This window comes from Vanellus vanellus, assembly GCF_965231255.1.
Source record: "Vanellus vanellus genome assembly, chromosome: 1".
NCBI classification, from domain to species: Eukaryota; Metazoa; Chordata; class Aves; order Charadriiformes; family Charadriidae; genus Vanellus; species Vanellus vanellus.
In genome coordinates, this window is record NC_138905.1 from 41,173,467 (window position 1) to 41,196,089 (window position 22,623).

Consider the following 22,623-nt stretch of genomic DNA (forward strand, 5'->3'; position numbering starts at 1 on the left):
AAACCTATTCAAGTTAGTGTTGTCTGTGATTCTGTACATTTGGGTACAGATAGCTTTAGAAAGGGGAAGAAGGAAAAAAATATTTAGGAGTTATCAAAATGTATTAATTAGAATTTTCTAAATTTTCCTTAACTAAATGTTCTTTTCCTTCATATTTTCTGACAGTTTTGAAGAGATGCTGGAAATACAGTAGCAAAGAGCAGAATGTTGTCTGAAAGTTTTTGTTTGTTTTTTTGTTTGTTTGTTTGGGTTTTTTTGTTTTGTTTTTTAATGTTAAAACCGCTTATCATTTGGCGGGGTTTGTGGACTCATGAAAGTCAGCAGCAAAATTTCCAGTGACTTGAATGAGGCCAGTCAAGTTGTCAAATCAAGTTTTGTGTGAGATTACTAGCAGGGTACATAATGATTCAAGATGTTTTCTCTATGAAAGTAGAGAAGCTAGGCCTAAGGAAGATGTTTTCTGGCATTAATCACTGGAAAGTAAACAGTAGATCTGGTCCACTTTTATTTGTAGGTCAGGCTTACTGAGCACACTGCTATCTAGTCTTTCAAATCAATCAGTAGTATTACCTTAATACTTAAGATATCTTTTTTTAATCATGTAACGAATGTACTACATGAAACTACAGATACATGAAACTTCAGTAACTTTGGGACCTACAATACTCTTCTGGTTGTTTTGCTTTCTTTGAGTTCAAGAATTCCAAATAATCTGAGGCTTTTTGTATTTTACTTGTTTTCCTTGTTATAACACAGAAATTGAAGAAAGATCCATACACAGTAACAATGGGACAATTTTCCAAAGTCACAAACTATATTTTTGACAGTTTTCGTTTAAGTGACACTTCAACTCAGAGGCGACCACCATCAGAAATGGCAGACTTTCTCAATGATGCTATTCCAGGGCTAAAGATAAATCAGCAGGAAGAACCAGGATTTGAAGTCATTACACGAGTGAGTGTGTAAATGAATGATACGCATGCATTGATTCTTTTCTTTTAAAGGAGTGGTAGAACTTGAAGCTTGGTGAGTTACACTGTTTATGCTGCCCTACCATTTATTCACAAGAGTAAAATCATTATCAGCTATTTCTAGAATATATCATTTTAATGGCTGCAAATACAACTTTTGCTGTGAAAGAAAGCTTGTCATTACTGAAATGAGGATTAATGTTATCTTAGAGTCAGTACCCTGAAAAGTCACCCATTTCATCTTTAATGTTTCCTCTGTGGTCAGATGGAACTATGTTAAGTAAAATTGGGGTATACAGGTTAATAACCAACTTTCTTGGCTAATCACTGTAACATTTCAGTTTGCTTTAAGAGGGCTAAGAAGATTAAAACAAAGTATTTAATGGGATGATTAATGTCTAGGGTGTATAAGTGTACAGATTTATGTATGGCTTGAACTAAAGCTAGAATGAGCTTGTAATTGGATCATGAATCACTTTGTGTGGGCTCCTGTTGGTGTCTTTTACAGATTGGTGGAAAAGGTTTATTTTGAAATGCTTGTGATTACTATTTAAGCAGCTAACACATTTTTAGAGTGTTAAACTACTTTGAATGGTTTTTTTTTGTTGAGTTCAAAATAGTGTTAATAACTTAGCAGTAGTTGTATGAACTATGTAATTCCATGAACTTGCTGCCTAGCACTTAATTAGTTAATTTACTAATGAGAAAAAGTATAATGAATGCTACATATTTAAAATTATACTGACCTATGTGTCTTAATCTGGCAAATGCCTTAGACTTGTAAAGATTTGAAACACAAATTGACTTGGTGGTTGTCATCATCAAAATATTTTTAGAAAGTAAGGAGTTAGTCCATTGAATTCTGCTGTGCTTAAACATGCAATTTGGGAACTGAGAGAGACTAACCATAAACTGTGAAACTTTGTTGGGTGTTAGGAGTTCTGAAAGCACATATAGTCTTGGTTTTGGGTTGTTTTTTTTTAAGGGGCGGTTTACTTAAATTGATCTCTGAACCCAAGTAGTTTTTCGGTTTCTTTTAAGATGTGCTAATGTGTACTAGGAATGTGCTTTTGAAGCTCCCTATTGCCCTTGTCTGCTCTGTTGCACATACCTAATACATTTCCAATTGCATAGAGGCTTTTAGTCCATGGGAAGGCAGTTCAGAGGTGTTTGTGGGGGTAGAAGGCTATTTAAAACACATACTACATCCTCCTCCAAAATCTGAAATACTAACACGTATAACCAGGTTCTCAGCACAGAGTGTCTTGCTCTAAAGATCTGCTTGTATTGGTCCATACTACTTGCTACTGTGGACACAGCCTTCGTTCCTTAGAGTTGCTAACTGAGGTATGCACACGTGACAATGTAGTTGCACTGAATATAAGCAAGTGGCAAGCTTAGTACTATTTGTGCAGCTGTTTAAAACTACTGAAGCACTTCAGTGGGATTCATATAATGTATTTGCATGTGTTTCAGATCGATCTAGGAAAACAGCCTGAAGTTAGTAGAAGAGAGCCTGTGTCAACTGAAGAGTGGGCTAAGAATATGGATTCTGAAGGAAGAATTTTAAATGTCAACTACATGAAGCGATTGATATTCAAAGGGGTAACTTGTTTTTCTAAAGTCAACGAGACTTATTGCTTGCTTCTGGCCCCTTTTTTCTTTCCTTCCCAAACCATGATTCTGCTGTTTTAATTATACTTATAACGCTTCGTGCAGGACCTTGAGCATGGGCCAGTCAGTACTGCTGGAGAGACTTCATACAGCACGATTTCATGCTAATCAAATACCTTGACAGTCTTTCAACCATACAAAGTGCTCTACAAGGAGAGACATCTTGTGGTGCCTGGCTAAGTGAATGTGTTGAAAACACAAAGGCTTAATCAATAAAGAAGAGAAATCAAAGTGCCTTTCAAGAAAAGACCAGTACCTCAATGTTAAGATACTGGATTTATTCTTTTCTTTTTGAGGGTGTTTTCTTTTCCTTCTCCAACAAAAGCTGCTTTTCTTTGCCCAGCAGTTTGCCTTTATTTGGTCCTCATCATATGAGCAGTCCTAAACACTTTTGCCATTATTTGTTATTGAACTGAGGGGTTTTGCAATGTGAATGTGAATTCAGTCTCATTGGTGGAAATTTTGAATACTGTAGTGATGTCCCATAGCTATTCTACCTAATATTACTTTAGTATTTCTTTTTTGATGGGAATCCAACTGCCTTAATGCATTCTTTGTGTACCTGTTGATGCATGTTTGCAAGTATACAGTCTTGCGTTCTTGGGAGTTTGAGTAGAAGCAGAGAATGATAACATTGATATTACAGTTTTTTAAAGACTTGTATGTATTAAGTAATATACTGTGAAGGCGGTAGAGTGAAACTGAGGCCCTTCTCAGTTTGTGACTGTTCTTTAATATACCTGTTTCTGAGGTGCCCAATTAAGGACTCTTCTGCAACCGTGGGAATCATTACAAACCTTTTCTTCCTTTAGCCCATTTCCCTGTCATCTCTGTTGTCCATTGCCAGAGGAGTGAGTGCTTGATTTTCTTCGTGACTCCAGATCCCAATAACTTGCAGTTCATTAAGTGCTGTTCCTCTTTTAAAAAAAGAAAAAAAGAAAAAAAAAAAAAGTTGAAATGTCTCTCTTAAACTGTTTGCCAGTTACTGTAAAAGTTCCATTTGCTACTATTTGTTGCACCATCTTCCTTCCCTTATTCTAATGGTAGATAAAGAAATACAGTGAGGAATCAAGCTGGCCTTGGACTGGTAAACTGAGGAGTCTGATAGCAGAAGTGCATCATTCTCATGACTTTTCTGCAGGAATACTCTTTTGATGAGAGTGGAATATGATTCAGCTAATACATTTTTGTCATCTACAAATCATGAGTGTTACTTGGAAAGATTTCTGACAAATAGTGTCCTTGAGTGGGCACTAGTATTTTTGATTGTTTGGAAGATTCATCTGCATGTTGACCATGTCTTGTAAGATGAAAATATTTATTTAAAAAATTAAATAAATGGAAGTCTAGTCCTGAAGATCAATTTGTGGTGAGACCAGAAGTTTGGCAGTTAGGCAGCATAATGTTTAAATATATAAATTTATAAGGTATGTGTTTTGCTTCTCAGTCTCTGATGCCCGTAAGGTCTTTATTGCCAGCAGTGAAGCAAAAATATAGGAAGAAAAATCTTTTGTCAAGTTTTTTTTTATCTTCTAAGGATGAGCCCTGTGCTTCTACAGTTTTCTGCTTAATCTTATTCTCTTCTTCCCATTTCTTCCAAGTGCGATACCGAGTTAGCAGATAAAATTTGGCTACAATGTAAAAAGAAGCTTACTTATAACAGTTCTCTTAAGTTGTTACTTTAAAAAGTGTTGTATCACTGTAGGAATGTTTCCTCACAAAATTGAAATAGTCTTTTTGTTAATGTTTCATATCCATTTTTCCCTAGGGTCTCTGCCATACTTTAAGAAAAGAGGCGTGGAAATTTCTTTTGGGATATTTTCCTTGGAATAGCACTAAAGAAGAGAGAGCAAATCTGCAAAAAGAGAAAACGTGAGTACAGTGGGGGTTTTGTTACTAAATAAATTAAAAAGCTGCTTTTTTCTTAAGGCATATAGTGATGTAGACAGCTTTGCTTGAAAGACAGCTGCTGAAGATTGTTGAATGCAGAGAAGTGCGTGAAACTTTCTTTAAAATGATTGTTGTACTAAAGTGAAAATATGATATAAACAGGGTGTTGTTATCCTATTTATGCCAAAGAAAAAAAGGAATGAATAAATGAATGCTTAGATAAAAAAAAAAAGAAATGTAATAATTGAGCATGTTTTGGTTTCAAAATTTTCTTTCTTCTTCAGGGACGAATATTTCAGGATGAAACTGCAGTGGAAATCTGTCAGTGATGAACAGGAAAAACGAAATTCAAGATTAAGAGATTACCGGAGTCTTATAGGTAAATTTAGATTTAGAAATACCTAACTTCACAGATTCGCACACTTGTACGATTCAATGTGAAATTGAAAAAACGTAACCTTTTGAGTAACCTGTATGAAGAGGCACTAAAAATGAACATGTTGCGGATCTCAGAGGTGTCTAAACTTTATTATATACTTAATACTAAAACTTTCTTAACCAGAGTAATTCAGAGCTGTACACATTAGTGTTACAGAATGGCTCGATCTTAACTTCCTTTACTTATTAACAAAAGGCTATTTATTTTGTGTTATTGCATGATATAATTTTACTGGGAAGGTCATTAAAATAATGACATACAATAAGAATATGAAAATGTGTTTGTTTACATTTTAAAATTTCTTACAGGGATTTGTATATGTGCATTCTGACTTGTGGGGTTTACACCCACTATTAAAAATTTCATCAAGTTCTGCTGACTATTAGCAGTTTGTATGCTCAGTTCTTTTTGGTGATGAGATTTGGGCACCAATATTTAGGAATACTAAATAGTTATTTCAGGAGACAGGATGATATTTTTGTGTTATTCTGAGAAATGAACTAAAATTATTTCAGCCAGTTGTTCAACAGGCAAGCTGAAAGGGTTGGGAAAGTTTAATCTTAGTAGTTTACTAAACTACCTTTTTAGAAAGAGTGTGTGTGTTAACAGGAAAAAAAATATTTGGAGTTCAAAAAAGGCTGAAGTTTTGTTTCTGTTAAAGTAGTTCTGTTCCTTTTTAAGTGTTTGAAATGTAAACAACAATATTAGGCTTATGTTGTAAAGTGGATCCAAAACTACTAAATACTCCTTTTATTAAAGTGCACTCAATTTTGCTCATTTCAATACATCAATCATGAATTTCACATTATTAAAGAGTATGCTGTGTGCTTGATATGTTTGAGACATGAAAACTGCCTGATGAAGCAGGCAGTTTCAGCTCACTGAGTTATAGGAAGCTGTTATTAGAACTTTTAAACATGCCTTCATGACCTATCGCAGCATCTTTGATATGATCATGTGGTAACTTTCTTACTATGGCTTATGTGGCATTGCATAAGTATTCACAAATGGCACTGCATAGCTAACATATAAAATTGTTCTTAATCTCTGTAAGCGTAGAACACTTTTTCACTGAATTATAGTCAGGAATTTTTCCATAAAAAGCATTAACAAAAGAAAAGGCAAAAAGCTTTAAAATCTGTTTATAAGCAAATCTTTTATTCCAGACAGGAAGGATTTTCTTTCTTCTAAAATATATTCTTTATTTTGAAATGACATTCAGTTATGCAGTTGTCTTAAACACTTCAAAGCTTTGCAGCAGTGTTTGAGGAAACAATCAGCAGCTTAAAAACATTCTGAATTCATTTGATGCTGGCTTTATAGAACTTGTTTTGGAAACGTTTTTAAATCTGAACTATTTTCTTAGAAAAAGATGTAAACAGGACAGATCGAACAAACAAATTCTATGAAGGTGAAGATAATCCAGGATTGATTTTACTTCATGATATTTTGATGACCTATTGCATGTATGATTTTGACTTAGGTAAGTTGTGTTCATCTGAACATAAAAGCCTTTTTAGTTTCACGTATGCAGCTTTGCTTATGTTAAGGCCTGTTAATACAATTGAACTTGTATTGATTACAATTCTTTTTGTAAATGTCTATATTTATATCTTAATAATCTAGATAACTTTGTTCTGTTCCCCATCTTGCTTCTTCCTGTCTTCTATATGATGCTTATCACAGGCATCTGAATTCATTAGCTGAGGTGGGATTGGAAATTAAGTGGCTGTTTGTCTTCACCGTAGCTCTACCGTTGTGGGGTTGTGTTTGTTTTTTTTTTTTTTTTTTAAGACTTGAAGCAAGTTTGCTTTTCAAGTTTTAAAAAGATTTGGATCTTTTCACTTATTCAGTTACAATTAATTACATGGTTAAAAATGGAATCACCCAAGCTTGAGTCTAACCGAGAAATGTCACGTTGAACCAATCGCTGATGATAGATATAGACATAAATCATGTTCTCTGTTGTGTAGGGAGGTCAGCAGCAATAGGCCAGTAGATAAGCTGACTTGAGCATCAGTGGTAAGGTAGTTGGAAGAGCCAGGAAGAAGGGGAAAAATGAGCTCTAAAAATCCTTGTCCTCTACGCTTCTTCATTGGGCTCTTAATTACAAACAAGGAAGCTGGAAGAAGCATTAAAAAGCTATAAAATTTAGAAAATGTTTTGCATAGAACTAAAATTTTCTAGCTATATGTAAAAATCATGTTCTAAAAATGGGCATTTTACTCTGCACTCAAATGTAAGGTTTTCTTGTAAGGCATGTGAGTGCTTTTTAGGGCATATGAACTTGATTCACCAGTTCTGGACACAGAAACCTAAAGTCACTTCCTTGAATCAGGCCTGGATATGTATGTTTCTTTCACACTTCTCACAAGCAATACTTAGCTCATGATTCCCGTCCTCATTTTGATAGATAGTAGTCTTTATTTGTTGTTGTCTGCTTGGTTACATAGATGATCTTAGGCTTTGGTGTATTTAAAATACCATCCAAGCAGAACACTTCCTACTTCCCTAAACACAGGAATCCTTAAAGCATATTCAGTACTAGAAAAAAGAAATGTTAAGTGCAAAATTTTCTCCATAAAAGCTATTGCACCGTATGTTTTCCTGTGATTGAAACTCAGCATCTCTTCTCCAAATCCATTTGAAAAGAAAATCTTCAGTTGGAGGGGAAAAAAGTGGGAAGATATAAAAAGATTTTAAATGTATGAAAGAAAGCAACCAATTACAGATGGAGAGAATAAATATGAGTCTGTATTTATGATGGTGCAAGATATATATTTAATCTTCTGAAAAATATCAATATATGCTTCTGAGCGCTAAATGGGAACTTTATTACTAAAAATCCATTCTGGTCTCAGCTCAGTTTGTACGTATTTTAACTACTACAAAACCAATGTGTTTGTTTTATGTTCTCTTAAAATTGGCAAAAAACACAGCTAAATCTTGTTAGATCTGCGGGATGTTGGTGGTTATTAATATAAAAATGTCTTTACTGCTGGTTGAGTTGGAAAATTATAGTATCTGTACAAACTGGGAATGCAAGCATTTGTTTCACTCAGTCATTCAACACTTGAAAAATTACTGTTTAACTTCTGAGTTTAAGTAAATTCCTATTTGCTTTTTTCTTCCTTTTCCTCCATCAAGGTTATGTCCAGGGGATGAGCGACTTGCTTTCACCTGTCTTGTATGTTATGGAGAATGAAGTAGATGCCTTTTGGTGCTTTGTATCATATATGGATCAAATGGTAAAATGCTTTTTTTAGCCCACATAAACAGTTAATCAATGGATAACATTTGGGGTTGATGTTATTTTACAAATGTCATTATTTTTAAAATTCTTTTAAAGCAATCATTTAAAGTTTGAAGTCAATGTTTTTCTCTGACCCAGGTTATGTTGGGTTTGTGATACCATTACTGTGCAACACTGACAAATTTGGCTCCTTGGAAATTTGGAAGTAACTTGGAGCTATCACAGCCAAATATGTATTAATCAGGAGTCCTCTAGCAGGGTTTTGTTCAGGATAATGTTCCCTGTCATACCTACCTTCTGACACTTGTTAAATGCAATTTAGACTTTCCACAAACTGAAGCTTTTATGAATTGTGCGTGTGGTGAAACAATATGTAACTGGTATGAGAATAAAAAAAAAGTTTTATCTTTTTGGTTTGAGTGCAGTGGTGCTGCTTGGAGGTACAAAGCATAAGCTAATTTAAAATATCATTTATTATACACAAGTGTTATCGAAGAAACACAGTTCACTGCTTTGTTAAACCTTTCAGTAGAAGGCAGACATTTCATTAGAGAAAAGTACAGTTGAATATCCACACATTAAATACCTAAAGGATAAGAACCACTGTTGCAATAACAAAACTTTTTTTTAAAATTAAAAGTAGCTGTAAATCTCAAAATTATGATTGAGTTAATAAAAATGACAGTGCTAACATTTTATTCCATCTAGCATCAGAATTTTGAAGAACAGATGCAGGGTATGAAGACACAACTAATTCAGCTGAGTGCTTTGCTTCGTTTACTAGACAGTGGATTTTGCAGTTATTTAGGTAGGTGTACTATTCATGCACAATAACTAAAACAAATTACTGCATTCTGTGTGCATTGATACCCTTGCCAATCTTTAAGCATAATTCCCATAGTAATATTTGATGAATGCAGGACTTGTAAATTAATAACGCTTAACAGATTTCAGTAATTGCTCCATGCCTATTGAAAAACAGGGTCATCTTGTTACTGATTTTAAAAATACGCCATCCTCTGGCAAATATCTTTTATTCTGAAAAGGGGCTGCCATCTTAAAAATCAGTGGTACGATTGTATACCTGTAAAAAGTGTTGTGTTTTTTTTCCCCTGTTGTCTTAACCAAATTTGGTGTTTATGAAATGTAACACTCTTATTCCTAGAATCTCAAGACTCAGGCTACCTTTATTTTTGCTTCCGATGGCTTCTTATCAGATTTAAAAGGGAATTTAGCTTTCAAGATATTCTTCGACTCTGGGAGGTAAGAAGATACTTCATCACACAAACTCCAGCAGTCTTTGGACTTTCGAATAAAAAACATGGATAATTCTTCGAAATGATTAATATTCTAATAGATTTAAAAAAAAAAAAAAACAAAAAAAAAAAAACAACCAAAAGAACAACAAACTGTTTCATTGCAATGAGGTGAGGACATATTAGCATATATTATGTCTGTTTAGCCAAAACAACAAACTAGGAAGTTAATGAAAAAGTACTTATAAGAGCTGGTGGGGATAAATTGGCTTTTTCAAAAAAGTTTGGACAGGATCCTTCAGATGAGGCTATTAAGTGAAAGTAGTAAGTAGAGAGTACCAGTTAACTTTTAATGGAAAACAGCTTATGCTAGAAGAAATAGCATTTGTGTGTCTGTGATTAGTTCTTTGATATTGGTAGTACTTTATAGATTAAGTGGAATGAAGCACTGGCAGGGTAGTTTTCATATTTGCCAAAACCATAAAGATGATGATGTCAGAAGTTCCAGTTAATCTTGATGGTAAGGCCTCATGATGCCAGATAACTTAATGTAAAACATCAAAATGTGGATGTTCTAATAATTCCAGTTTAATGATATCTTTTTTTTATTTAGGTGGTCTTGGAATCAGATGGAGTAATTAAGATGAGCTAACACTTTTGTTGAACGTTTTTTAATTCTTTGTTCCCAGAAAATTGAGAAGTGTGTCAACAGTACAGGTTTCTTGTCTAAGATACATTTAACAAGAGCACATTATCCACTGAAATCTCCCAAACAAGAGCATAAATGTTCAGATGAATGGAAGAAGTATTTACTAGGACATAATACCACGTTGAGTTGTGCTGGGGAACAGAAGGGTAATGAAAAAAACAGGACTGAGCTGCATAAAATTTGTACTATAATGAAAAATAATGTTGTTTCAGGTATAATGAAAAATAATGTTGATGCTTTTATTCACTTTTTCTGCTAATGAAAAAGGAGTCACATAAAGAGGAGGACCAGTATTTAAAACTGTCTAAAGTAAATCTTTTTTAGCTTTTTATCATCCATTGGTAGAATTTACTATCATAGAGTATTGAGATGGTATTTTAACTGAAGAGGACTAAAAAGTTTAGTAATAACACTCATAAATAAGGGAACCAAAATGTACAAAACCGAAAGAATTCTCTTACTCCAAGGGATAAAATGATAATGATTTTGGGGAAGAAATTTCACCTATCATCTGGTTTTCCCCCCCTCAGTGTTATGTTGTCTTCTCAGTAGTTTTTTAAGGACTAATTTGTCTTTTTAAATTGATGGCAACAGTATTTTTATTTATCGTTTATAGTCCCAGGCTAGCATGTTTTTATCACCTCTGCCTTAATACGTGTATATGTGTGCATACAGAAGAGAAACACTACATTTCTAACTCTTGAGTATTTTTTTCCTGTCCTAGGAGGATGGTGGAAATCTATTGATATTCTTGTAGGTTCCTTCTAGCAAATCATAATCTACGTTTACTACAAGTATTCGATTTCTTAGCTAGGAGATATGGAATGGGAAAGGAGATATTGTGCTTTTCCTTTTTAAAACAAACTAATTAAGGCATTAAGTTGATGTTTTTATCTGAAAGCTAGTGTTGCTTTTGTCACAGTTAAAGTCCAGTTTACAACAGTTTTTCCTGTTCATAGCTATGCAGCTTCATTGGTATCAGTGGTGTGTATATGTGGGATTTACAAAGGCAAACTATAGGCACAGGAGACCATTTTCCCCTTTGTAATCAGTAGAGAGAAATTAACTGCTTTTAGGGTATTTTAGTCTGAGCAAATTTCATGTGCTATTTTGTAATAGTGCGTGAATTGAAGGAGCCCATTTGAAGGTGACAATACCTTGTGACTTGCCCCACTTGCAGAGGGTAGAATGAGAAGAAGGGGAGGTACCATCTGAGATTCCAGTCCCAAGTTCTTCTGTCTAATCTATGAATTTCAGGGTGTTCCTTTGGACCTCCATTTCTGCTCTGTGAGTTGCTTGAACCACTAAGGTAGCATCAGATACTTTTTCCCTGTTCCTACTGGCTTCATGACTTCCAGTGTTTTATCCCAAAAAAAGGAATGAAGATTCTTCACTAGATAGGTTATTAGACATTCACCTTAGAGATGGGAGATATCAGTCTCCATCAGCCAGAGTAGAAGCTAAAACCAAGCTCTCTCACTTGCTGAGCAAGAGCCATAATAATCAGATTGTGGTAGAAGATGTGGGTGGTTATATCATGGTGCAGCAGGGTGTGCTAGGCAGTGCAAGCGCTTGTGTGGATAACTTGAGACACATTGTGTGATTGCAGTCATTTGTAATGCTATATGCAACACCTTTTTGCAGAAACATGAATGCAGGTTAAACTGCTCTGTCTGTGGGTGGGATTATTTGCAGTACATTTTATCAGCGTCTCTCAGACTCAGCCCAGATAGACACCATACTGGGCCACTGCTTTGATGTCCCAAAATTGAGAGCAGCTCAGTCCTCCTTCACACTGAGGGACAGACAATATTACCTGGTAATTCCAGCCAGCTTGTAACCTTTCCTTTGCACACTGAGCTGCTTCATCCTTGAGATGGTGCAGGAAGACTGGGTGGAAAAAGAAGAATCCCAAAAGAAAAATTCTGTAACAATTACACAGATAGCTCATACTTATCTCCAATATTATGTTAGTACAGCTCGCGTTGTATAAAACCAGGATGACCTAGTGATAAGTTACTTTACATATATGCTAATATTTGTTACAGAGGTTCATGTATGCTGAGGTAGTGCTAGAACAAATGAGTCCTTACTTGCATAGCTTTATCCAAAAGAAATAGGAGGAAAAGAATTATCGCACTTAAGTGGTATATTTTTATACTCTTAATTTAAATGCTGTTTTTCTTTCATCCTTTTCCAAGCACTTCATGATGATGCTGTTATGCATTTACATACATAAGCTGAAGTGCATGCTCTGCTCCAGACTTGGAAAGGTGTAGCAAAAAGTATGGATTTTTTTTGCAGCTGTTATTAACAGCTGGTGACAGCTGCTAATTTTCCTTACAGAGGAGAGAATGTCTGTAAACATCCTTGTTAGTATTTTGGGTGGTTTTCCACTTTTCAAGTTGGATCTAGCTTCCACTAAAGTTACAGCTTCAGGCAAACACTTCTTCAAGGAAATACTCCAGTAGGATAGCATTAAATTGTAGACATAAAAGTTAAATATTCTGTTAATGTCTATAAGAAGGTAACTGTTACACAGATAGGTATTTTGGTTTGATTTTCCCCATATCCTGCATTGTCATGTTTCCATCATCCATGTTCTGGTTTAGATTTAATGCCAAGAGGCAGCCTGTTGTCTGATATGCTTCATTATTGATTGTTGTAGATTATTCATGATATGTGTACCATGAGAAGCTGAATGTACTGGAAATGTGTAGGCAGTAGTTTGCTCTCTTTATTTGGAGACCTGCTGAACATGGATTTCTTTCAACATCTGTTAACATTTCCTTCTTATGAAGTGAAAAAAAACCCAAACAAAACAAAACAACCAGTAGTGTGTAGACAGACTATTTGGTAGACTATAGGCACTTTTGTATGATTGTTATTGTTTACCAGCCTGTTTATATTCCAGCCCTTTTCCTGGAGTGAGAGAGTGCTTTAAAAGAATATTGGAAACCTGAAAAAGATGAAATTTAATTCTGGACTGAGTGAATTGAATCTCAATTGAAACATTCAGGATTAATTGCATTTTATTTTGTGTGAACTTGGTTTGGATATCTTTCAGATTTATGCAATTTTGTTTATGGGTTACATGTACTAGTGATAAAAGTTCAAGTGTAAGCAAGCTCTTGTTGAGCTTTAAGGCTGTGTTCTATCAATAATGAAGCAAGAAAATTTTTACTGGTGAAGTAAGACTCTTCATGAGCCTGCTTTTTTTTCACCTGCCTTTTTTAAAAAGTAAATCCATTGATTTAAATCCCTTTATCTGTTTGTCAGAGTAATTTATGCAATTTCTTGTTTCCTTCCTTTTTTTTTGTCAAAACTGTTCTCCAGCTTTCTGCCCACCACACACATTTTCCAAATAGTGGTGGGGTATTTTTAAGATTCTACTCTCATGAACATTCTAAAATAGGATATTAATACCGAGATTGCACATTTCGGTCCCAGTGACCGCAAGAGTGATTATCTATGGCCTCTGTGGGACCGAAAGCCAATGTATCTCCAGTCAGAAAGTAACATCCACATACCCCCAACACCTGCGTGTACATGTATTTGGAGGATTGGGAACAACTTCAGCACCTTAATTATAACTGTTAGAACCTTTTGGAGGGATAGCTGACTATGACACACTTCTATCAGTGTGCACTTAATGCAGACACACTAAGCCACACAAATAATTTATTAGTTTTAATTACTTCTGTGTCGGTTTTAATTACTTCTTTGTCGTCAGTAGTTGAGTAGGAGAATTTCACATGAGCTGAGGCAGAACACACACACACATTCCCAAGACCGCAAGCTCGGGCAGCTTAATAGCATTATAGTGGACAACCTGGTAGACACAGAAGTCTTAAAGAACCAGATAAGCATTTGGTGACTCAGATTTGCAGTTGTCACTAATTGGCCAAAAGAAAAATTTCAAATCATTGTACAAGTACTTAGTTGCCTTCAAATATAGCGTAATTGTAGTTAAGCCACTTGGCTTGAGACCTTATTTCTTTTCCAAAAACTGCTCTTCTTTTCAGAGGAAAAGCATAAACATTTCAAAAATGGTTTTCATATTTTAACAGGTCATGTGGACAGAATTGCCTTGCCAGAATTTTCATCTTCTCCTTTGTTGTGCTATCTTAGAATCTGAAAAACAGCAAATAATGGACAAGCACTATGGCTTTAATGAAATATTAAAGGTAATTAAGTTTTTGGAAGTAATGCAATATGTTTGTATTTCATGCTGGGGAGAGGCAAAGGTGTGTACTACCTTCTGAAAGGCTAAATGTGAACTGAATGTCTATCTTCTGTGCTTCCAAAATGGTTTATTTGATGCCTGTGTTTAGTGATAAGATTATTAACAGATGGAAAACAGTTCTGCCCCTTAGACTACTGCTTAGTATATTTAATCTTACTTTTTGCATTTTCTTCTATAATCTTATTTTGAAAATGTGAGCTGGGGGTGTACCCAGCAGGGCTAGATAGTTTGTCACATTTAGAAATACCATGGATTCTTCTTGCAAATCTTGGATACTGGTGAAAGCCAGCTGTTGCATACTACATCTTTTAGTACCTTTTGTCAAAGCAAATAGAGTATGTTTAGCATTTCATAGCTTTAGAAGCAAGCTTACAAGGTGATACTTATTAGCAGTGCAATACAGTATTAGTGTATTTTACCATAAAGCATTTTTACCATTTATCACACTTACTATTCTTTGTGAATATATTTTTAGCATATCAATGAACTGTCTATGAAAATTGATGTGGAATATATACTCTGCAAAGCAGAAGCAATTTCTATGCAGATGATGAATTGCAAGGTAAAGATATTTTGAATATATTTACTGTGAGCGTTTATAAAGAGTAAAAGTTTGTATTTGTCTGTAAGTGTACATGTATGACTTGTGAAATAACTAATGCCTGTGTATGATAAAGGATGTGCTGTATCTGTACAGCACCTATATTCTAAAAGTCTGTAAGCAAGAGATTCATTTTATAGAGTAATATTGTTTACTGGGGTAAAGCTGGATTGTGCCTTTTGATTGCAATTTCTTAACCCTTACTAGATGACTTCAGTACAAGTAATTTGAGGTTCAGTGTGCTCGAGAAATACGAGGTGAGAGGTACATTGCACTGAAAGCACACCAGACTTATTAGGCAGAAACTAATGGTTCATTCAAACTAATTTCAGTAGCATGAAGTGTAATTATAATAGTTGTTTAGACTTTTATTTTTGTAACGAAGATTGTTATTAATCAGGAATTGATTCCTGAGCCTGTCCCCTTTGCCATCTTTTCAAAAAGCAGATACAGAAAATGGTAATTGTAATGGAACTAATGCCAAGAGAGATGCTTTCAGTACAGCTAAATTCAGATGAATGATTACTTATTGGGAGTGGGGGACAGACCAGGGGGGACCTTGTTGTTAACTTTTTTCATTTCACTACAGTGGTTTTTATTTTCTGTCCCCCTCTCCCCCCCTTCTCCTTTCTAGGAATTGCCTCAAGCAGTTAGTGAGATCCTGGGAATAGAAAGCAGTTCTGTAACACCAGATTCAGATACTGGAGAGGATGAAAGTGGAGCTGTGTTGAGCTGTCCGACATCATTATATCAGAGTATCTCACCACCTGTAATTGCTGCCAATGGAACAAGAGACAGCACTCAACAGATGTCTGACACGCAGAGCCTGACACCTGCGTAATTACAGTTGGTTTAATTGAAGAAAGACTTTACTGAGCACGTTTTTTTCAAGCACTTGAGAGATGGATATTTAAATTTGGTGTTGATTAAGCTTTAAGGTTGGAAAGAAAATCTGTACTGTAATGCTCTTGCATTAAAGCTTTACAACATGACTCAACTTAACTATTTTTGTAGTTTCTTCTACCAAAATAGCCTTTTGTTTTCAATAACATTCCTTAATATTTTTGTAGCCAAGTGCATTTTATTTTTGCTGGTGAACTGGAAATGGATGGTGATTAAGAATGAATTTGAAAATTCTGCATTTGTGGAGCTTTCACACGTATGGATCTAAGACAGTGTGAGCTCTCTGATTTGAGCAGGTTCACAATAGGCCAGCTGAAGCTGCTGTACAAAATTTTCAAGCTGAAGAGATGCTGATGTGTTAAAGAAGGATTGTTTTGTAAATGAATGGGTTTTCCCTATCTCAAATGTTTACAAAAATACTTCTAAGTATTTGTTGCTGGTTGAATGTAGATTTGAAATGGACATTTATACTTCCACAGTTTAATGTCCAAGTACTGAATTTTGTGTAACTGGGAGTGGATGAACAGTATATTTTTACATTAACGTATCTTCACTTTATATATGCATATATATATTTACACACATACATACACTATATACACAAATGTTTGTGAATACTAAAAAGGATAGTCATATTTTCAATATCTGAATAAACTTGACTGTTCATTCATATGAATCAGTTTGACCAAATTAATGCACAGCTCCAACTCGGGCTCTTTTTCAAAACTTTTCTAACTGAAGGTAACTTTCATGTGAATACATTCAGTCCTACACTTGAGGTAATTTTGCAACTGATTTCTTGCAAACTTTACTAATGTTTATCTTTGCTAATATATTAACTGATCAATTAACTACTTACACTTTTTATGACAAGATTATTTGGAGAATTAATAAGCAGATTATAAAAAAAAAAAACACACCCACAAACCAAAACAGTAATCAGAATTAATGTTAATGCATTTTTTTTGTATATGCAAAAGGCAGGGTGAGTTTATTCCATGCCATGCTGATGTCCTTTGACGTTATGTGAAATTTAACATAACTGATTCAGTGTATTGATTATTTGGTAACTATTGTACATATATAAAATAAAAATCAAAGCTGATTTAGTGTTTTTAATTAAATAATATTTAGAGAAAAAATCTAGTTGTCTGGTTGTTGATATAATGTGAGATAGAGGGGGATAGCTAACAACGGTTAGTTCATCAATATTGTATATTTTGTGAGTAATGAAGAGCAGTGGGAATATCTGCTTATTAATGAGTGGATCATGCCTTTCATCCCAAGGCAGTTGATGTGTGGGATATGGCAGAGCTTTTTCTTCTTCTGGAGCAGTTTACTTTTACAAATGTTATTTGTGCCATCTAAAGCAAATACAAGTAATACAAAAAGGCTTTAATAGATAAATCAAGTTGTTAACAATAATTTGAGACCTGATTAAACTTCTCTCACGAGTTTGAACAAACACCAGAGAGCTGAATCAGTGTAGATTTTGTTTTTAATATCGTCAATGTGCTATCTCTCATCAGTTAATAAGAAGAGTCTTACGTGGTGAAAGTCAAGTATTCACAGCTCAGCGTATCTATAGCCTTTCATTTCCTGTCCAGGAAATTACTGTGAAGCATCACGCGTTTGTTCACTGTTGAGCATTGTGCTGCTTGGCAGTTCATTTAACATGGCATAGAATACATAAAGGCATTAGAACTTGTATAATCAACACTTTGGTTCAAATATACTAAGCAAGTTTAGTTTCAGTGTTTTTGGAGCACCTAGTTTGCTTTGAAGTGTATTTGCAAAATGTTTTTGTCAAAAATTATGTTAAAATGAAATTACGGAAGGGGGGGGGGGGGGGGGGGAAGGAAATGTCCAAAACTGAGAAATGCAGTGGGCAAGTCTGTCAATTAACTATGCATAGTTCTTAGTTATTCAGGATATGTAGCCACAAAAAATTATGTGCAACATATTAAGTTCTTGAAGAAAATCCTAGCTGACTGAACATGAATATTCAAATGTTTAGGAAAAACACATTTAAGTGGAGTTGTGTAATTTCTTAGAATTACAGCTATGGCTGCTAAGAACTACTACTAGCCCTTAAAGTTTGCCTTTCCTTTTTGGATATACAAAGGGAGAAGATCAACAATTATTAAGCCTTCAGATGTCAAGGATGAGAAGGTTGCTCCTGAAGTAGCAGTGAGCAGCTGCTGTGGGAGGCTTGGAGTAGGTAGACTGCTCTGCTTCCCAACAAGAGGATCAAATGTCCCTTGCAGTGTTCCCTAGCTGTAGTTTCCTTCTGGCTGACAGGCAGCTTTGCCAAGAGTTGCAATCAAGAGGAACCTCATCTTCCACCAAACTATTCCTCATCGTTAGGGATGGATTTATTCTAAGCTGAGGCTGCACTGAGAGAGGACTTGATCAGGATCACAATGGCTGAAAAAATGCCGTGGGTTGGAGGTTCTGGATGTGTAATTTTTTTTTTTGTATGTGAATGATTTAGGTTGCTTGGAATCAACATATATGAATTAACTTGGAATACATTTTTGGTTACAGTTGTCAGGCCATAAAAGAGGCAATACCTGTTTGAGTTACTGCACACCTGTTTTGGTTTTTTTAAGGCTTGAGTTGAGGATAATTATCTCCTGGTGGTGAGTATTTAAAATGTCATAATTCTCAGTCATAGCAGTATTCCAGTATTACCTGTTCCAAGGTAAAAATTGCATTTATGTAGGTCTCTCCTTAAGAGAGACTTTTATTTTGCCTTGCTTGGACAATTTTGTTTGTTTCGAAAGTAGATTCTTGAGGGCTTTTTCTTCTGAGGGCAAGAGGATAGCTTACAAAAGGAAGTGGCTGAAGCTTCTTGGAAGTTTGGACCAACATGAACATTTATAGAATGGTTTTGGTACTGGGAGGTTAAAGAAAACTATAAAAGAATGATTCGATACTCAGTTGTCCATAGTAATCATTTAACACTTCAGCTGTATTGAATACATTTAGCAAACGTGTGCCTGTCCTGTTCATCTATAATGCCCGTGTTTGCTCCCAGAGAACATTGTTGCCTTCAAACCCCTGTCAGGCATGGAGGTTTTGTATTCGTTGCTGTGGGCAATCTCCCTAAAGAATATAAAGGCTACATTTATGTTATAACAGGTCCTGATTGCTTTAAAGAACCAGATGTGGAAATACTGTGATATTGATTGTATTAGCAACATTTTGGTTTTGATCTGTAGTTCAATTAAAACTAAGGTGTTAATGTTCTACCAGCCCAGTTTTGTTGCTGACGAGTTCTTAAAATCTTTGCATTTTTCCAGCGGACAAATTTAAGATGCCGATGGTGTCTCTTCAGTTATTCTTTCTAGTTTTTCCTCACATATTGCTCTCTAAATTTCTTTGGCCCCAGTCAGCCAAAGCAGTAAGGAATCAGATTCCTCACATCTTTCAAATATATTCTTGAGCACTGAATCAAAGCTTCATTGCTGAAAACTTTTCAGAAAGCTGTAAAAAGTATTCTAGCTTTCACTTTTTGTGATAAAGTTTTAGTTCAAAATAATGAGGCACTTTTTCCTTACTTTTCTAAAGAATTTTCTGTTACAAGACTCTTGCCTAATTTGAAAAAAGACTTTATTGTAAATGATTTGGCATTCAGAATCTGGACCATACATAAGTTTTGGTGCCGCTAGCACGAACCATGCATCCTAGTGTGATGCAAATGAAGCCTTACCAAGTTTGGGATTGAACTTCTGTAGGTAAAATCCACATTCTCCTCAAACTGTTCCTTGTTAGACAATAGAAATGACAGTGCTGAAGACGTTAGTGAAATTTTAAAAGTGTATCTGAGAATTGATTCACATTACAAATATGATTGGAAAATGGTAATTAAGTGGGCCGTGTGCAGGAGTAATTATTTGTCTGTTCCTCAGACTCAGTCAATATTACTGCATAGGTGCACCTTAAAACTGAAGTTTGGTCCATGGGCTGTAGAAAAGTTGCTGGTAACATGATTTTGTTTGTGGCTGGCTAAATATTTTGAAATATTTTTCAAACCTGCTGTTTTCTGAATGCTTCTAGTCAGTGGTTGGTGCCATCTCCATCTGTGAAAGAACCGTGGCAGAGGGGTCTGTGCTTGTTCTTATGGCAGAATTTCCATGAGCTGCTCTAGGGTGGCTGGGATTAAAGCTGGAAATCTTAACCCTTGGTTCTCTCTGTGCAATTATGTACCTATATCTAGCTCAATAGTTGACATGACTGTATATAAGCATTGATAAGGTGATGAGACACATAACTGAGCACTTAGCAGACATTTCATATATATGTGCTATTACATTTGATTTAAAGATGCTTTCAAATGCTTTTTTTATGGTGTTAAAAGATGAATTGTGCTTCATGTATTGGGACTTGAAAATGCTATTCAATTAAGTGATGTTATTGCAGTGCAGGCCTTGTATAAATTAAGCTTGAACTTCATTTTTCATTCAAGTGGGGATTTTAATCTTAAGCGTTTTTTAGAGAACTGTGTGCTATTTTTTCATGGTAAATCACTATCTTTGGCACAAATTGAATTTTCTGATGAATTGCAAACAAAAAAATATATTGTAGGTTGTCACTTTTTGCCTCATCCGAAATGAATTTCACAATTGAATCAAATATATATTTCAAACTGTCCATGTAATTCAAATAAATGAAGTCTTCTAGATGGGTTATATTTTGAAATAATTCAATTATAGTATGTATTTTGATTACACAGGCTACGTGTACCCTACCTTAACATTAGTTCTTGGACTGTTTCTACATACGTATCTTTTTATTAACAAACTAAATGTAGAGCCCCATTGTGTGAATGTCCCTGCTTCCTCCTCCTTTCCCTGAACTTTTATTGCTGAGCACAGTGGCACGTGGTATGGAATATCCCTCTGGTCAGTTTGGGTCCGCTGTCCTGGTTGTGGCCGCTCTCAACCTCTTGCCCACCCCGGGGGGAAGAAGTGAGAAAGCCTCACTGTAGTCCAGGCAGGGTTCTGCAACAGCCGAAACACTGCTATGTCATCAGCGCAGTTTTAGGCACAAACCCAAAGCACAGCACTGGACGGGCTGCAAGGAGAAAAGTTAGCTCTGTCCCAGGCTGACCCTGCATGATGTGATGACAGCCAGTCTTGATGGTCTCTGAGCTCATGCTAGAAGTAAATCAATCCTTCCTATTGAAGATGACACACTTTTAAGTGCCCATTTGGACTTGATGCCGAAAATAGTTGTATTACGTATAAGGAACTTGCATTCAGCTGTTCTGTTGCTTGTCATAATTCAATGAGATGCAACATCAGAAACTTTTTCAAAAAGTTCCTCTTGGTGTATGAACTGGTCCCGATGTCCTTTAGGTTACACAGGTGCATGCCACCTTTGGGCATGGGCCTTCGAGAGCTTCCACACACTGCTGGTTTTACTGTTAAAGTAACTGATGCAGGAGACCAAGTAGGTCTTTAAAGTACAGATATTTGGGTTCCAGGACTTGATAATTCCTCAAGCAGCAAAACAGTACAACTATTGCTACCAAAAGCGGCAGTCCCAGTTCCTTGTTCTCTGCCCTGTGCCACTACATCTTTTATGCTGGTATGATGAATTTGTGCAGTGCGTGGTGAACCACATGAAGAAGCCGATAAATTTAAGACTTAACCAGTTCTTTTGGCCAAATCAATCACACCACACATTTTTTTTTTCACCATGACGAATATACCTGAGTACATACACACAGCAAGTTTGTTAGAATCATAATTTGCAATATTCAAAGGCACTTTTAAAAGCTTGTGAATTAATAGACTAGCTGGACTATCTCCTGTCAGAAGGCATGTCTGTCTTCTGCCAGATGCTTGTCTAATCCGTTTGGAGGATACCTTTGCAGATCCTGCAGTCTATTAGACAAGCACTTTTCAGGTGTTTGTAGACTTCCAGGGTAGACTGAATGATCACAGGCAGCTGGTGACTTTCTGTAACTTCTGACTCCCTTCAACATGAACTCTGCCTTCTCTTTTAATTGTGCAGCTGGTCATCTATAAGTAGCCCTCCCTGTGCCGAGATCTGTTTAAATTTTGTAACTGTTACTCCTCCTATGAGGACAGACTGAGAAAGTTGGGGTGGTTCAGCCTAGAGAAGGCTCCGGGGAGATCTTACAGCAGCCTTCCAGTACCTAAAGGGGGCCTACAGGAAAGATGGGGAGGGACTTTTTACAAGGGCATTTAGTGGTAGGATGAGGGGGAACAACTTTAAACTGGAAGAGGGTAGATTTAGATTAATTATTTGGAGGAAATTTTTCACTCTGAGGGTGGTGAGGCACTGGAACAGGTTGCCCAGAGTTGTTGACGCCCCACCCCTGGAGGTGGTCAAGGCCAGGCTGGATGGGTCTTTGAGCAACCATTCTATGATTCTATGGTCTCTGAGGTAGGTACAGTCTAGGAAATTACCAGTGGTCTCTACATGGTCATTTAGGGTATTATTATCTAGTATAGGAGTGAGAGCAGGTACTTGTGGCTCTCCCGCTCTCGGCACCCTTCCATTTAGTAGCGAACCCATCCCTTTGTCCAATATACTAGTTTCATCGGGACTTGGTTTCCTTATCTGTCTTGTGAGACTGTTATGAGGGACCATGCCAAATGCTTCACTACCATCAAGATAAATGACATGTATTGTTTTGCCTTGGTC

General features: G+C 35.8%; 1 protein-coding gene across 1 annotated transcript in view; it reads left to right on the forward strand.

The window, feature by feature from the left end:
• Positions 1-17,047, forward strand: part of TBC1D15 (TBC1 domain family member 15) — a 36,502-nt gene extending 19,455 nt beyond the window's left edge. The window contains exons 7-17 of the mRNA XM_082498167.1: positions 757-954; positions 2,448-2,576; positions 4,414-4,517; positions 4,820-4,914; positions 6,341-6,457; positions 8,122-8,222; positions 8,936-9,035; positions 9,393-9,490; positions 14,263-14,379; positions 14,914-15,000; positions 15,674-17,047. Of these exons, the coding sequence (XP_082354293.1) occupies positions 757-954; positions 2,448-2,576; positions 4,414-4,517; positions 4,820-4,914; positions 6,341-6,457; positions 8,122-8,222; positions 8,936-9,035; positions 9,393-9,490; positions 14,263-14,379; positions 14,914-15,000; positions 15,674-15,880 (1,353 nt within the window). The 3' untranslated portion in view covers positions 15,881-17,047. The remainder of the gene's footprint in view (positions 1-756; positions 955-2,447; positions 2,577-4,413; positions 4,518-4,819; positions 4,915-6,340; positions 6,458-8,121; positions 8,223-8,935; positions 9,036-9,392; positions 9,491-14,262; positions 14,380-14,913; positions 15,001-15,673) is intronic.
• Positions 17,048-22,623: the final 5,576 nt, after the last annotated feature.